At 35.1% G+C, this 17066-nt stretch overlaps 2 protein-coding genes and 2 pseudogenes across 6 annotated transcripts; 3 read left to right on the top strand and 1 right to left on the bottom strand.

The window, feature by feature from the left end:
* On the top strand, positions 1-2562 carry LOC104702627 (9-cis-epoxycarotenoid dioxygenase NCED9, chloroplastic pseudogene; annotated as a pseudogene). Its single transcript, XR_015561192.1, has one exon. The product of XR_015561192.1 is annotated as a 9-cis-epoxycarotenoid dioxygenase NCED9, chloroplastic pseudogene (transcript).
* A 3944-nt stretch (positions 2563-6506) lies between these two features.
* On the bottom strand, positions 6507-9130 carry LOC104702626 (glycolate oxidase 1-like). 3 transcript variants are annotated; one of them, XM_087457192.1, is made up of 11 exons: positions 8850-9130; positions 8547-8736; positions 8310-8434; positions 8153-8199; positions 8005-8082; positions 7736-7928; positions 7602-7664; positions 7438-7507; positions 7201-7301; positions 6989-7093; positions 6507-6878 (listed from the first exon to the last, which is right to left on the bottom strand). In XM_087457192.1, the coding sequence occupies exons 6-11, from the start codon at positions 7742-7744 to the stop codon at positions 6687-6689; spliced, it is 540 nt and encodes a 179-aa protein (XP_087313318.1). In that variant the 5' UTR covers positions 7745-7928; positions 8005-8082; positions 8153-8199; positions 8310-8434; positions 8547-8736; positions 8850-9130; the 3' UTR covers positions 6507-6686. The 3 variants fall into 2 exon arrangements, 2 of the variants coding, with proteins under 2 accessions (XP_087313318.1, XP_087313319.1); XM_087457193.1 differs by lacking the exon at positions 8153-8199 and having other exon boundaries at positions 8850-8965.
* A 4094-nt stretch (positions 9131-13224) lies between these two features.
* Positions 13225-14643, top strand: LOC104702624 (glutathione S-transferase U19). Its single transcript, XM_087457190.1, has 2 exons — positions 13225-13741; positions 14060-14643. The coding sequence occupies exons 1-2, from the start codon at positions 13427-13429 to the stop codon at positions 14402-14404; spliced, it is 660 nt and encodes a 219-aa protein (XP_087313316.1). The 5' UTR covers positions 13225-13426; the 3' UTR covers positions 14405-14643.
* Positions 14644-15029: 386 nt separating this feature from the next.
* On the top strand, positions 15030-16201 carry LOC109125674 (glutathione S-transferase U20-like; annotated as a pseudogene). Its single transcript, XR_015561190.1, has 2 exons — positions 15030-15448; positions 15694-16201. The product of XR_015561190.1 is annotated as a glutathione S-transferase U20-like (transcript).
* Positions 16202-17066: the final 865 nt, after the last annotated feature.

The raw sequence follows: 17066 nt of genomic DNA, 5'->3' as shown, positions 1-17066 counted from the left end.
AGAGGATTAGCCATTTTACCTTTATTATCATAAATAATTATAAAGGAACGACAACGAAAATATTTATGCTAAAACGTTTACAAAATAAAGAAAAAAAGAAGCTGAAAAGTAAAAAAATAATTACGACTAGTCTAGTCTTATTATTATTTTTTTTTTTTTTGGACAAACAAATACAAGTCTAGTCTAATCAGATAATTACGACAGATGTTAAATAAAATTTTAAAAAATGAAGACCATAATACCCTTCTGTCATGCTTGTATAAATAGAACCTCCTTGTCCGAATATACTCTTCATCTCTCTCACACAAACTATGGGGCAAAGCTTATATAATACTTGGTCTTGAAGAAACCAATAATAATACTCTCAACCAAATCCCAAAAACGCAGCGTTTTATTGGAAACATCCATCAACCATGGCTTCTACTTCTACAACCTTACTAATTCCTTCTACTTCGACTCATCAATTTCTTGATCCAACTTTCTCAAATTCTTCTTCTTCTTCTTCAAGACTATCGTTTTCTTCAACACTCGGCAACAAGAAACTAACCCGTTGCTCTGTTTCATCCTCCTCATTCAACAAAACATCTCCCATCTCGTCTTCTCTCCAATCTCCGACGACATTAAAACCACCGTCTTCTTGGAAGAAACTATGCAGCGATGTCGCCGCCAATCTAATCCCCAAAACTACCAATCACAATCCGAAACTAAACCCTGTACAGAGAACCGCCGCCACGATCTTAGACGCGGTTGAGAACGCTATGGTTTCTCACGAACTCCGCCGTCATCCGCTTCCTAAAACGGCGGATCCCACCGTCCAAATATCCGGGAACTTCTTCCCGGTGCCGGAGAAACCAGTCGTGCATAACCTTCCGGTGACTGGAACAGTACCAGAGTGCATTCAAGGAGTTTACGTCAGAAACGGAGCGAATCCGCTTCACAAACCAGTCTCCGGCCACCATTTGTTCGACGGTGACGGTATGATCCACTCCGTCCAGTTCGATAACGGTTCGGTTAGCTACGCTTGCCGGTTCACCGAAACAAACCGGTTGGTTCAAGAGCGAGAATCCGGTCGCCCTGTTTTCCCCAAAGCAATTGGAGAGCTTCACGGACATTTAGGTATCGCCAAGCTTATGCTCTTCAACACCCGTGGACTATTCGGATTAGTCGACTCGACCCGAGGCCTCGGTGTCGCTAATGCCGGTCTAGTCTATTTCAACGGTCATCTCTTAGCCATGTCCGAAGATGATTTACCGTACTATGTCAAGGTCACTCAAACCGGAGATTTAGAAACTTCGGGTCGGTACGATTTCGACGGTCAGCTAAAATCAACAATGATAGCCCACCCGAAAATCGACCCGGTAACCCGAGAACTATTCGCTTTAAGCTACGACATCGTTTCGAAGCCTTACCTTAAATACTTCAGATTCACATCGGACGGTGAGAAATCATCGGACGTCGAGATTCCTCTTGACCAGCCGACGATGATCCACGATTTCGCGATCACTGAGAACTTCGTAGTGATCCCAGACCAGCAAGTGGTTTTCAGATTACCGGAGATGATCAGAGGTGGTTCTCCGGTGGTTTACGACGAGAACAAGAAATCAAGATTTGGTATCTTGAATAAATACGCTAAAGATGCTTCGTCGATTCAATGGACCGAAGTACCTGATTGTTTCTGTTTCCATCTATGGAACGCTTGGGAAGAACCGGACACAGAGGAGGTTGTCGTGATCGGATCATGTATGACGCCACCTGATTCAATATTCAACGAACACGACGAAACACTTGAGAGTGTTTTGTCGGAGATAAGACTAAACCTGAAAACAGGGGAATCAACACGTCGACCGGTTATCTCCGAACAACTTAACCTCGAAGCCGGTATGGTAAACCGGAATTTATTAGGTAGAAAAACCCGGTTTGTTTACTTGGCTTTAACCGAACCGTGGCCTAAAGTGTCCGGTTTCGCGAAAGTGGACATATCGACCGGAGAGATTCAAAAGTATATTTACGGAGACGAGAAATACGGAGGAGAGCCTCTGTTTCTGCCTTCCGGCGACGGAGAAGAAGACGATGGTTACATTATGGTGTTCGTTCACGACGAGGAGAAGGTGAAGTCGGAACTACAAATCATTAACGCTGTTAACCTGAAGCTTGAAGCTACCGTTACGCTTCCGTCGAGAGTGCCTTATGGTTTCCACGGAACGTTCATTAGCAAGGAAGATCTATTGAAGCAAGCTTAATTAGTGTTAGGTTTAGGTTTTTGCATTTTTTAGGGTTTTATAAAATGTTAATATATATATATATATAAGTGATATATAGAGATCAGGGAGAGAACTGTTTGCCTGAGGGATTGTTGTGCATTTTAGTCCCCGGGAACGAGTCTCTTGAATTTTAGTGTTATATGTTGATCCGGTTAGCGAATTAGCTATAGTATTTGGTAGATTTAATTTGTTACTTGAGCTTAATTCATGATCTTGATGTATTGGCGTTATTGACAATATACAGACTTTTGTAAGAGATCTAATATAATGATACAAACTTTGTAGCGAAGTTTTTTGTTTTGTTTCAATTGTATATACACAAAGGACTTCTTGCTTCGTATAACAAAATGTATTACAGAAGAAGCTGGTTACCCTCAAAATAGACTAAGTAGAGCTAAACATAGTCAACTAGTCAGTCTCAGCAGTAAACAAAGTGAACTAGGTAGATTTAAGGTTATATTTTTAGTAAAATATAGTATAAATTTGAGGGAATATATAAGTCTTCACAAATATCTCTGTGAGCGGTGTGTAGGAGAAGCTTAGAAGGAATTGTAACCTTTAGGAAAGTGGAAACCCAAAAAAATATCTCATGTGATCTCTGTTTAGAGTGAAATGGGTCCTATCCTTTTTTTTTTTTTTTTTTTTTTTTTTTTTTTTTCTCTGCTCGTTCTTTGTCCTCTTGCAATTATCAACCACTTCTATTTTCTTTGCTTGTTTCTCTTCTGCTTGCAATTATTGGGATTTCAAATCATGAAAGATAAGAATATATATAGCCACATCAAAAATTTGAAAAAAGAAAAAAGAAATTGTCGTTATCCAATTTTAAATTAAACTAGGATTTAATCCCCGGTACATCGAGAGATTATATTTTTTTATTTTTAAATATTTAAAATACGTATATTCTATTTGTTTATTATTTTGCTGTTGTTTTATTAATTTTTAAATTATATACCTATAACTATTTATTGAATTTACAAGACGATTTTAATGTTCATATATGATTTTAAATAAAATGGTTAAATTTTTTTGTTTTTTAATATAGATGTTACTATGTTATCTAAGTTTTGACCCTCGGTACATCGTTTGATTATGTTTTTTTATGTAGAATAATATAGAGATATGTGAGAAGTAATAGTTATTTTATGTGTTAAATGTACATAAAAATTAATATACGTATTGTGGTGATAAAATCTTTTTGCAATCTAAAATGTCCTAAATATATATATTTTAAATATGATAGTCATATTTGTAGAATCATTCGTCGAACAATTTTTTTTGATATAACTATTTTAAGTTTTTAACCCAAAGATTTAATTTTGATTGCACGCTTTATTGTTAGCATTTACTCGTTCTCTTAATTATCCTTGTTTAGGAAATTGGAGATATTGTTTGTTTCTATTCTCCATTTTAAGCTAATCTTATGTATATTTCTTCAATAAATGTATAAAATATTAAATGGAAACTATTAGTTAAGCAGAGATAATGTAAGGAAACTAACAAATTTTTTCTCTAAAGATCTATTAAAATAGGTTTGAAAATTTTTATGGGATTAAAATTTTAATGTGTAAAGTTGTTTGTGGAAAAATCAAAATGTATAGATGTTGTCCAGCTATTTACGGCAATAAATATATCAAATTAGGTAAATTTAAATAGTTTCATTAATTGAGTTTCTATGAAATATTATTTTAGTAAAATTGTTAGGCCTTAATATTGTAAATAAAAACATATTAAATAAGCAAAATTTGAAAAGTATAAACCAAAATGTATTTCAAAAATAATAATATAGATTTAAAAGCTGGAACACACTTTTAACAATATTTTTCCTAGTTAGGAAAATGCACCTGAGGAGGTTATTTTATTTGCTTACTTTACGTCGAGGTTGTTGCGCTTTCTAATTTTGGCGCACTGGATACATCTCATAATTTTGACTTTGTGTGATTTTTTTTTTTGAACTAAACCGGGTTTTCATTCAATCAATTAAGTAACAGAGTTTAGACCGGCCAACAAGCCTTTTTTTGCCAGAGCATCGGCTCGACAAGTGAAATCCCTAGAGATGAAACAGAAAACAGCAGAAGCAAAGGCAGTGGATAAATTCAGGATGTCGTGTAGAATCTCGTAGAGTTCCTTGACTTGGATCTCTTTGTTGATAGCTTTGACAAGGGTTAGCGAGTCTGAAGCGAAGGATACCGATGTGAGGTCCGATGCAATCGCAACTTTGATTGCCATCAGAGTTGCTAAAGCTTTCGGCTACCAACGGTGTGGCGACGTGCGATGCTGAAGAAGACCCTTCACAGATTGGTTCTTTCTGAGGGTTCTTTATCTCTCATCCTAAACCTGCTGATCCATCTTCTCTCCACGCTGCATCTGTGCAGATCCGGGGGTTTGAGTTTCTTGGGGCAGGCGGGACCAACTTCCGTGTCTTGGTAAGTGATCTTTTATCCTACTTCTATAGGTTCTGAAGCACGTACACGTAAGCGTATGCATAAGCACTCGCGGTTCACAATAGCCAATCAATTGATTCTACTCTTCTAATATGTAATGCACAAATGCACCCCTTTTTCGGGCATATATATACTCAGAGCCGTGCAACAATTATAGAAAGAGAAGCAGCCGCTTCCCGCATTCAATTTTGAAAATAATAATTAGAGCATATTATTAAGGTTACATGTATAGTTTATCTCTAATAAAATTATATAAATACGGAAAGATGGGTTTATAAATTATTCTTACAATGTCAGAAACAAAATATGAGCTCAGTTTACGATGTACTTTTAAAATGCACTTAAATTTTAAAGAAACACATATGACATGCACTTAATTTTTAATCTTTTGTTCTTAGCTATTTTAATCCATCCAAATAGAATTGGTTGGAAAAATTGATTTTGAAAGTTTGCTTAAAGATTTTGTGGAGAGAAAAAGAGAAAACAAATGTTTAAGAACCAATATTTTATTTTAGTTTGTTTCTTTAATTATTTTTGTTATGAGAGGATGTGGTTAATTTTTGTAAATATTTTTATTTTGTTTAAACCAAAGCGTTTTATTTTTGTTCGCTTCTTATACTTATAAACCTCGGCACGGCTCTGTATATACTTGAATAATACCTATCTATGTAAAAGAAAAAGACTGGTTTGGGTTTTGCCGACAAAAAAGACTGATATCGGTTAAAGTTTTGTTATGGATTTATAACGTGTAAACCGTGTCTTTGTAAAGTAGTTTTTTACTCAAATTTTCGTAATTATGATACAAAAATTTTGATTGTTTAGCAAAATCGCATCAGGATCATACGGATTTATACCAATTTCTATAGTATACAGTTTATCTTTAGTAAGTATATTCGCCAAAATACGTTAAAGTTGTCTCGGAACTTGACGCCTCAAAAATATTAGAATATAGAAAATCAAGCAATGAGTTTGTAGATAAAAAAGCTAACCTCACATGCCACGGCGTTATAGAACGTAAATTCGTTCGATGTTTCTAGATCAAACTCCATTGACTATAGAGACTCTAGAAACATATTCTAACAAACTTTAAATGAAAATAACAATTTTTTGTTCTTTTCTTTTTATAACAATTGTTTCTATCTATGTAGTTATCTTAATATGTGGGTGCTTTTTTTGTCAACTATGATGTGTCTATATATGATGATATATTATGTCATGATGATAGTATGTTGCTACGTGTCATGAGATATGGAACACAACGCAAGCAAATCCAGGTTGAGTCTTGCGCTATATTCTTCTCTATAAAACAATATCTATATACTGTATGTGCATGATAATGGATAGATCAAGTTATCAGCACTATTATTTGAGTGACAAATTCCTAATTTAGCAATAACTGATTTATACATACTTACGCTTAGCTACGTACGTTCGAATTACATTTGCTTGTGACTTTGATAATATAGCTACAACAGTTATTTTTTTGGTGCGAGTTTTATACTTGTTTTTGAATTTAAAAGAAAAATATGAGCGTTACAAAAAGAAAAAAAAAAAGAAAAAATTACTTTGGCGATAGGAGTTCTGAAAGGTCAGGTATGGATTGCAAAAGAAAAATAAAATTCAAAAGGGCTAATTGCAAACTACTATTATAAAAATGATCAGATGGAATTGTTTATAATATGATAAATCTATTATATCTTTTAAATGTATATAAAAAAATCATTTTATCAAGTTATGATCTGATATATATAAAAGTTATATACTGACAGAGATGATAAAAGTAAGGGTTACGTTGTTGCAATGATTAGATTTTAAATTAATTTTATAATTAACTAAAGTAAAACAAATAAACAAACGATATACAGTATTTGATTAACAACAGGGATCAACAAAGATACGCAAATAGTACTAAGGATCGAATACGCATAAGAGTATAAATGGCCATTGAAATTTTACATTACACGAAATCAAAGGAGCATACAGACTAGAGCTTTGGGACTAATCGTGCCTGAGGAGCATCCCAATCAGTGACAATGTGGTTGCGTGTGATCTCCTTTAAACTAGTGCATCCACTTAGTGCCATTGTGAGTTCGAATTCTTCTCTCATCATCTGTAGCACTTTCCTCACCCCGGCCTCTCCTTCCGCCGCTAAAGAGAACACCACCGGCCGTCCGATCTGTTTCCCAACAAAAGATTAAGAAATCGACGAGAATGAAGAAAATTGGGTTTCTTGTATTCCAAGAATAGTGAATGATACAAAAAAAACTTTTGGTTCTTAGCACTTACAAATATGCCGGAGGCTCCAAGCGCGAGGGCTTTGAAGACATCGGTTCCACGGCGAACCCCACCGTCTAAGAACACTGGAATCTTTCCCTGAGCTGCTTTAACAACCTGAGAACCAGAATAGCAGGAGAATCATCAAGAGGTAAATTACAATAGTAAACTTCACAAATTTGGAAATAAGTTGCCATTTTAGTTCTAATTAACAAAATAACAACCTCTTCAAGGGCTATGATTGTGGCTGGTACGTAATCTAGCTGGCGAGCACCATGGTTAGACACAATGATACCAGCTGCTCCTGCTTGTACTGCCATCCTTGCTGCAGGCAAAAAAAAAAAATATATAACTTACATTTTTATGGGATTTTTCACAAAATGCAGAGTACGTAATAACACATGAAACTAGTGAAGAAGAAGAATGAGAATTTTGTTTTGTTGAGTTTAGGGTTTTCTCACCATCCTCAGCTGTAAGTACACCTTTCACCAGAATAGGCAACTTAGTGATTGTCTGAAGCCACTGTACATCCTGTATCATTTATCCCGAAGAAGATCAATCACAACAGGTTGTGTTTTTTATTGATCTGTAATAGTTTCCAAGTCATTTATATGTATTGCTTTACCTTCCAGCTCAAGGTACGATCAATTTGTCCAGCCACGTAGGATGCTAATCCTGAGTCATTTGCCTGCAGAATCCACCGAGCATGTTTAGGAAATTTCCAACTCACATAGAAATTATATAGATGTCGTTAGTTACCTCATCCATCTTGCCGAGGTCAAGACCTTCAAAATTCTTCAAAAGTCAAGTAAGGTGGCAATGTAAACCTGTTCTTGATATCAGATTCTCTGCGACCAAGCCTCGGTGTATCAACATTGAGAGCGATTGCTTTGAAACCGGCTCTCTCTGCTCTTCTCACAAGCTGAGCCACCACGTTCCTGTCCTTGTAGACCTATAAAAACAACTGAATTCTTGAAGCTTCTTAATTCATAAGCGAGTAGAGTAATACAGCGTGCGATGGAGCTTACGTAGAGCTGAAAAAAGCGAATTCCTGGTCCTGTCGAAGCAACCTCTTCAACGCTAGAAGTAGCCCATGAAGATAGTGTCTGCAACAAGAGCTTAATGTCACACCTCACAGTGGTGGGCGTCCAAAACAAGAAAGGTTCAGGGTCAAACCATGATAGTTCCTGCTGCGGATGCAGCTTTAGCCGTAGCATACTCACCTGAAAAAAACGATAAACGTAAAGATGAGAAACTAGCATGCTCTGTTATTTACTCTGTTCTGTTTCTTGAATTCTTATTATTTACTATGTTCTGTTTCTTGAATTCTTACCTTCGGGATGAGCCATCTTCTGCATAGCAGTTGGAGCAACCATGATAGGCATAGATATCTTGAATCCCAAGACAGTAGTAGTCATATCAATCTTGCTTACATCAAGTAAAATCCGAGGCCGAAACCTTAAATTACAAGGGATAAAGAAACATGGTTTGGTTTTGATCAGAGAAGCTTTTCTTGATGAAACAGAACAATTGATTAGTGTTAAAAAAAAAACTATCATCAAAAGCTCACAAGATTCGAGAGAAAGCATTTCTGTTCTCTTGTAGAGTCCACTGATCTTCTGCACCAGAAGCGTAGTAATCGTAGACCATCTTTGGTAATTTCTCCTTAGCGATAGCTTCATACTCGTTAACGTTAGTGATCTCCATCTCCTCTAATAAATTTGATCTTCAACTCTCTTAGCTAATCTCTTTTAAAGTATCTGCGTAGATCACAGGGAACAGAACAAAAGACAATATCAATATTTATATACATCTGAGCAGTTCTGCAGGCATACATGTGTAAGTAAGGAAAAGGATCTGTGAGAAAGCTCACCAAGTTGAGGAATAGAAGAGACTTTGGACTTGGGATTAAGCTGCGTTTGTAAACAGAAACTATTTCATATAATGTGAATTTTTCTGCATGAGGACAAAAAATACTCATTGGTGTGTACTTATTAGATTTGTGAAGAGGATGAGAAATTGGAGGTGAGGATTTGGAAAGGAAACAGAACCACTCGAATTAAGAGAGTTCTTATCCAAAACCAAAACAAACCTTTTCTCTCTGTGTGTGTGTGTAGTTTATTTCCTTTTTCAATATCATTTGATTCATTTCTCATCCACAGAAGAAAAGTTGAGACCATTTGTAATTTTTTTTCCTTTTTGAATGATGATTGACTTTTCATTAATGTGTGTCTACGAAAAAAAAAATTACGATAATAATATGATTGTACGAGCATGTTAATAAAATATATGTATTTGAGAGACGGTTTTATTTTAGTGCAACAAAGAGAGAAAGGGTGCGAGTGACTTGTGAGTCTTGTGACTCTCCCTGGGCGTTCGGCAGAAACCGATCAAACCGAACCGGACAACCCGACTTTTTCGGTTATCGGTTGTAAACCGATTTACTATTCTAAACCGATCGGCGGAGTTTTCAATTGATTTCGGTTTTCGGCTTCTTCGGTTCGGCACACTAAACCCGATCGGCTTTCTCGGTTTAAGGAGACACCATATAAATTACAAAAACCCTAAATTTATTCTTATTCTAGCTTCTTCTTCTCTCGCTGTTTCTCATGTCATTTCTTTCTCCTTCGCCCTTCTTCTCTTTTTCATCGATTTTTCTTTAACTTCTTCTTCCCCACCTCGTTTTTTATCTTCTTCTTATTCTCCCTCTCTTGTTGAGATGGTGCCCCATGTTCTTCCTCGTTGAAACCAGAGTCTTTTGATGTCTTGGGATTTGTTATGTTGAGATCTGGTGGCTTGGAAGAGAGCAACAGAACCGAGAGAAGAGCCATGGACTCATAGATTTGGTGGAGTTATTAATGGTGCCGACGTGATAGAGAAGGTTGTCTAAAGATTTCAGCGTTGACGGCAACGCTCCACCAGATCTATAGCAGCGACGGCAAAATCGATGTCCTCTGTTGCAGCCGTCGTATTATGTTTGTAGTAACCCTAAATTTTGATGGGTTTTGTAAAGAGGCCCAGTCTTAATTAGATCCATTAAGATATTTTGTTTGTAAATGTAAATTTGTTATTTGAGCCCATAATTTATATTTTGATCTATTTCGGTTTAAATTAACCAAAATAGAAAAAAACGGTTTCTTTTCGGAATTGATTTAAATCCCCATAACCGACCCGAATAATCCGACTTCGGAACCGACCCGAACCGAATTTTAATTCGGGTCTATTTGGTGAAATTTTTTGAAAACCGAATTTCTCTTGAACTGAACAAACGGATCCAAATAACTCGGTTTAGCCGAACGCCCAGAGTGGCTTGTGACCAATCCATTGGAGGCTTTTTAAAAAAATATATATATATATATATATATTATAATGAAGAAATGTGATCCTCATGGAAGAAGTTTACAATACATGATGGTACATAATTATGAGAAACATATTGTGCATAATTGTCTATAGAAGCTTTTGCTAAGCAATCTGCTGCTTTGTTGTTGTTCATGTCTGTCCATTGGATTGTTGCTTGTTGAAATTTATACTTTCATTAATGAATTTCGCGTACCCAATCATGCATTCGGAAGTTTTTGGTTATTTGGTTACACTATTGGCTAGTTTTGCTACCATCTCATTATCTCATTCAAAGATAACATGTTGATATCTTTTAATCCACATTTGTTGTATTACTGTTGTCAAACTCTAAAGTTCGGCTTCTAATAATGTTTGAACATTGCTTTGTTTACTTTGTCCGGATGTCAAGTAAAATCTTTTATCATCTCGCGCAAGCCAGACCGATTGTCCATTGTTCCTATTTTGAATGAATCTACAGTCGTAGTTGCATTTGACATAACCACTTGCAGGTCGAGTCCAATATGATTCCCTAGCTGAACTTCTTTGCCTCTTTCTGCTTTTTAATCAATATCTCTGCTCAAATATCAATCCATTCTCTAGCTTCATCTGCAACCAAACTCAAATATTTTTGCCATGTATAGGTTTTATGTTGAAAGATAAAGAGATTTCTGCTTTATTATGTGTCGCTCAAATAATGTAAGGTAAAGGGACTGGTCATTGTAACAATCGAAAATTGTTTGAATTTTTGTCTCAAGTGTATGAATCAGAGAGCACAAAATCTGGTTTAGGTATCCATTTCGCCACCATATATATATTTTTATTATTTTGAAAATTTTAATGTGATAATTCATCTTTTTAAACAGCTACTAATCAAAATCAACATTGAATTCGAAAAACATATTATTTATTACTACTCGGGTTATGCAGAAAGAAGAAGACTGTTTACAAATTACAACTCCGGTCCAGATCCATTATGTAAATTAAGCACACATCAAATAACCAAAACAAATTCAAGATGTAAGTATGTAAATAACTAACTAACTAATACGGGAATTGACATAATTTAGAGGTGGGAACTCATATCATATCAGTATGGATCTCTGTCGCCTTTGTGATCATTGTCGACTGTCGCTGATCTCGAGATAGTAGTAGGCACACGTAAATACAAGCAGCTTTACACACTCCCAGTCACATCCACATGTAACTGAGTATCTCGAGAGTCCAATTGAGTCCGCCAATGTACGTGTACGTTATTCTACCACATTCTTCTACCTAGTGTCTAGAATATTAGCTCACTTTTCTAAATTCTTGTGGAGTTTTTTGTTTAGTTAGCACGTTTTTCAACTATTTGGACTAGTATGATTTTGAAAAAAATTCATCGGCTAAACTATTGTGTTGAAATTAAAAAAAGAAAAGGAAGAGGTCGATGAGAATATGAGATGGTTTTTATAATGTTCTTTTGACAAAATATCTATTAAAAGACAAATAAATTTGCTATTAAAAGAAAACAAATAAATTTGAAATTATAAATACCAAACAAAAATCCATTTTGGTGCTATGATAATAGAGTCCAAACGAATATTTGCAACTTATATCAGCCTCGACTACAATCCCATACTCAGTGCACCGCTTAAAATCAAGTCTCTTTTTTTTTTTAACTACAATTAAGCACATGTTTCATTAGTCTGTGTTTGGAGTCGGTTCTCACTATAATCCTATATAAATTAAGTCTTTTTTGTAATCTATGACTCTCACTATAATCCTATATAAATTAAGTCTTTTTTGTAATCTATCTTAACATTTTTGAGATATATTTTTGTGTTATCCTCTCTTATCTTTATATCTAAACAAATCTTAATTAAATTCTCTACAATCCTTACAACCAAATACAATCATTTCCTTATTTAATAATATTAATTTCCTAAAATATATCTATCTTATTTAAATAAATATGTTAGATTAAAATATAATTCTCCTTTCATTTTTATTTAATCTTATATTTAATTGTTTTAATTACTATTCAATACATAAAGTTAATAAAATTTTAGATTTTTTTCAGCATATAATGCGATTTGAATTTTTATAAACGAATGTTAAAAATTATCTTAGGATATTTGTAACCAAACAAGTATATCCACATATAGAGCTCGAAATACATTTTTGGAGTACAATAGGGTGCCATCACTTTTTGCCAACTTCAGGTCGGGTTTTTAACTAAAATTATAATCGATTCAATTATCCGGATCTTCTTTAAGATTACCGAATATTTTGGGCTGGTTTTTAATCCATAACATACTTATTTACATCCAATTAATGCATATTGTATCTTAGGAAATATCTAATTTGCGTGCCGAATTTTTAGGACCGAATTTGACAAAAAGAATTGATAACCCAATTTATGTAATCACATCCTCTTAATCACATCCCTATAATATAGCAACTAATTTAAGATGATTATATTTTAGGAAATATCTAATTTGCATTTAATAAACGATTACATATTTAGTAAGATCTTATTAGCTTTAAATGTATACTATTAATCCAATAATATCAATTGAGAATCATAATAAGAATATGCCAGATCATTCATTCCTAAATCATAACTAATAAATCATACTCAATTTGCGAATCAAGAGTTTCTACAAAACTCTACCTACAACTATTAACAGTATATATATCAACAAAATAATAGATCTATGGTGTACCACGGGATAAAACCTAGTTACTAACACTTAAAATCAAGTCTTTTAACCAAAAATAAAATAAAATAAAATAGTCACCAATCTATATTATAAAAAATATTAAAAAAAAAAATTAACAACAACAATAAAAACAAAAGAAAAGGAATGAAAATCGTATTATAAAACTACTATATATAACTTAATAAAATCTGGCCACATGTTTTTAAAGAGGTGTGTGACGTAACGACTAGAGTAAGCAAAAGATCCCCTTTGAATGGTATCATCTATAAATATCTAGAACCCTCTACATTCTCTCTTCTTCATTATCTCTACCACCAACAAACAAATCGAGAAAGACGTACTGTAAAAAACCTCTCTTTCTTTCTTTCTTTCTTTTTGTGAGAGCTTTAGGGTATCTTCGTAACAAATGGCGAATGAGGTGGTTCTTCTTGATTTCTGGCCGAGTATGTTCGGGATGAGGACGAGGATCGCACTGAGGGAGAAAGGTGTCGAATTCGAGTACAGAGAAGAGGATCTGACGAACAAGAGCCCTTTGCTTCTCCAGATGAACCCGATCCACAAGAAGATTCCTGTTCTCATCCACAATGGTAAACCGGTTAACGAATCTATCATCCAGGTTCAGTACATTGATGAGGTCTGGTCTCACAAGAACCCTATCCTTCCTTCTGATCCTTACCACAGAGCTCAGGCTAGATTCTGGGCTGATTTCATCGACAAAAAGGTACCAACTTTTCTCTGTTCCCTTTTGATTTATTAAGGCTGGCATCGAATTGGGAATCTCTAAAAATTGAAACTTGATCATTGCAAGTGAAAGGCTTTGAGAAATTACGCCCAAATCTTAGGGTTTTGTCTGATGTTGTTAACTTGTTTACTTCTGCGATTTGGGGATTTTAAATATTGAATCTTTCTTTGAGTTTGTTGTAGTTGGAATCCAAAGTTTAGGTTTTTTTTTTCCTTGTTGGACTCATCTTTTGAGCTTTGTTTGGGTCTGAGTTCTGACTTAATAGTTTGTGGTTACTTACTCTGTGGAATGGATCAGATGTACGATGCTCAGAGGAAGGTGTGGGCGACCAAAGGTGAGGAACAAGAGACAGGCAAGAAGGATTTCATTGAGATACTCAAGACTCTTGAGTCTGAGCTTGGAGACAAGCCTTACTTTGCTGGAGATGACTTTGGCTTTGTAGACATTGCATTGATTGGTTTCTACACCTGGTTTCCAGCATACGAGAAGTTTGGTAACTTCAGCATCGAACAAGAGTGTCCGAAACTGATCGCTTGGGCCAAGAAGTGTTTGCAGAGGGAGACCGTGGCTAAGTCCTTGCCTGATCCTGAGAAGGTTACCGAATTCGTCTCCATCCTCAGGACCAAATTTGTACCAGAGTAGATCTTGTTTCTTTGCCGTTTGGTTCTGATGCTCTCTGTTTTACTTTCGTGTGTAATATCCATCTTTAAATAATGCAGATTGCAGAGCATCTGTGAGATGATTTGGGTGTAGAGAACGTATGTCTCTGCTTGATTGAGCAGTTTCGTGTGTTTTTTTGGGCCTAAGGGTTTGTCCTAGTTTGTATGCAACTTGATTTTAAGTAAACGGTTATATTAATGATACGTTAAAATCTTGTGATTTATGTGCCTCTGTAAAGGTTGTGTCAACCTATCATAGTTAATCATACCAGTAGTAGAAGTTGGATATTGTATTGTATTAGGTTAGATCCGATATGCCACACAATGCCACGGGGCTGGTGTTTGGTGAGCTGGAGGATTACTTTTTGAAACTTAAGTCTGATCCGTATAAATTAGATTGATACCGTTCACATACCCATATCTTTGAATTTGAGTGTAGATTATAAAATCTATGATACATCAGCAATGATAATGTTCTGGACTGATCTTAATGCATGGGGAATTATGTATTGAGTTGTATTCCTTTGGTTTTAATATTTGGACCATGTGCTTTCTAAAACATTAATCTGACACTAACCGACAGCAACAACTTATCGAGTCCAAATTGTCCTCTTTAAACGTGACTCGCACTTCTTCTTAACTAAGTCGTTCACACTCACTTGTTCACACCACAGCAAAAAGTCAAGAAAATATTATTCAGAGATCGGGATCAATGGCGAAGCAGCCGATTCTTCTTGATTGCTGGCCGAGCATGTTCGGTATGAGGGCTAGACTTGCATTAAGGGAAAAAGGTATTGAGTTCGAATACAGAGACGAGGATTTCAAGAACAAGAGCCCTTTGCTTCTCCAAAGTAATCCGATTCACAAGAAAATCCCGGTCCTGAGCCACAACGGTAAACCGGTTTGTGAATCTCTTAACGTCGTCCAGTACGTCGACGAGGCCTGGCCCGACAAGAACCCATTCTTCTCTTCCGATCCTTACGAGAGATCTCAGGCTCGTTTCTGGGCTGATTTCCTCGATAAGAAGGTTAACTAATCTCTTTTTGTGCCCTAGATTTCTTAACTTGAGTTTGAAACAATGGGGGTTTAGCGTTAATTAAGTTTGAGTGTTAAATCTCCATGTAGGATTTATTTACATTTGTTAAAGTTGTAAATGGTAGTTAGTACTAGGCTCATACAAATTTTAAAGTTTTGTTTGTAGAGTCATCTAGTAAGTATATTTGATGTCTTATTTGGGATCTGATTTGAGCTTGTGTTATGTAATGGAATCAGTTGACGGAAGCCCAAATGAAGATCTGGATGAAGAAAGGTGAGGAACAAGAAGAAGGTAAGAAGGAGTTTATAGAGGTACTCAAGATTCTTGAAACTGAGCTTGGAGACAAACCATACTTTGGTGGAGATAGCTTTGGCTATGTAGACATTTCCTTGATTACATACTACAGTTGGTTCCAAGCATACGAGAAGTTTGGTAACTTCCGCATCGAACCAGACTGATCGCTTGGGCAAAGAGGTGCATGGAGAAAGAGAGTGTATCCAAGTCTCTCACTGACTCTGAGAAGATTGTTGGATACGTAACTGCGTATAGGAAGGATAATCTCGGGTCTGAGTAAAATCTTGTTTGTTCTCTTGTCGTTGTTAAGCTGTGTTCTCTTGTCTTTTTAACTTTGATTTTCTGTTTTCACTAATAACACGAGAGAGAGCATCAGGGTGTGACTCTATGGTGGTCTGTATGCATCATAAGTTTTGAATTAAGAGTCAATATGAAGTTGATTTTCACTTAGTAGAAGAATCAATTATCTTTTTGATGGTAAATATTTTTTATTCCGTCTTAAGCATCATTTAATATGAAAACATAAGGTTAGGAGTAAACTAAAAATTTAATTTTTTTGTGAACAAGCTTTAAAACAAAAAAAAATTGACTCTGAAACGACACCATTAATTAAGTACTGTACTGGTTTTTGAGCTTTGATTAAAACGATCGTTAATATCTTGTGATTTCAGTGATTGCGGGCTGGGCAAAATATCAGAACCCGAAAATTTAACCTGAATCCGATTAAAAATACCCGATCCGAACTTTAAAAATATCCAATTGGATGCTTTTTATAAATGAAATGGGTATCCGAACCCAATTGGGTATATCCGAACACCCGAACAAATACCCGAAACTATCCAAAAATTATATATATATTTAACAATAGATTGAGTTAATTTACAAGTTTCAGAAGTAATTTTATAATCACTATTACAGCTTACAAAATAAATTAGTTTTTATTTCTAAATATGTCAATTTTCATATGTTAATTTAGATAGATTATATAGTTCTAACTTTGAATTTGATGCCATTTGATGTTTTAAGAAGTAAAAAAGTATCGGCTTGTAAATTTAGTATTTTGTTATTTAGAATTGTTCTTTTCTTTTCATGAATTTAATTTGGTTTGATAACTTGATTTTTTTTTTATGATTATAATAATTTTTAATGAATTTGGATTGATTTTTTTTTTTTTTGAATTCGGATTGATTTTGGGCTCTTTTACTTTGGTTTGGATTAAAAAATTTCAAATCCGATCTAAACCCAAAATATAATTTGAGGCTTTGGGTGAAACTCGAAAATACCTAAACTGGATGGGTGTTTACCCGAACTCGAC

This window comes from Camelina sativa, chromosome 7 (assembly GCF_030686135.1).
Source record: "Camelina sativa cultivar CO46 ecotype springtype chromosome 7, ASM3068613v1".
In the NCBI taxonomy this organism is placed as follows: Eukaryota; Viridiplantae; Streptophyta; class Magnoliopsida; order Brassicales; family Brassicaceae; genus Camelina; species Camelina sativa.
The sequence above is the reverse complement of the archived record's forward strand: the minus strand, read 5'-3'. Positions and strand labels throughout refer to the sequence as shown.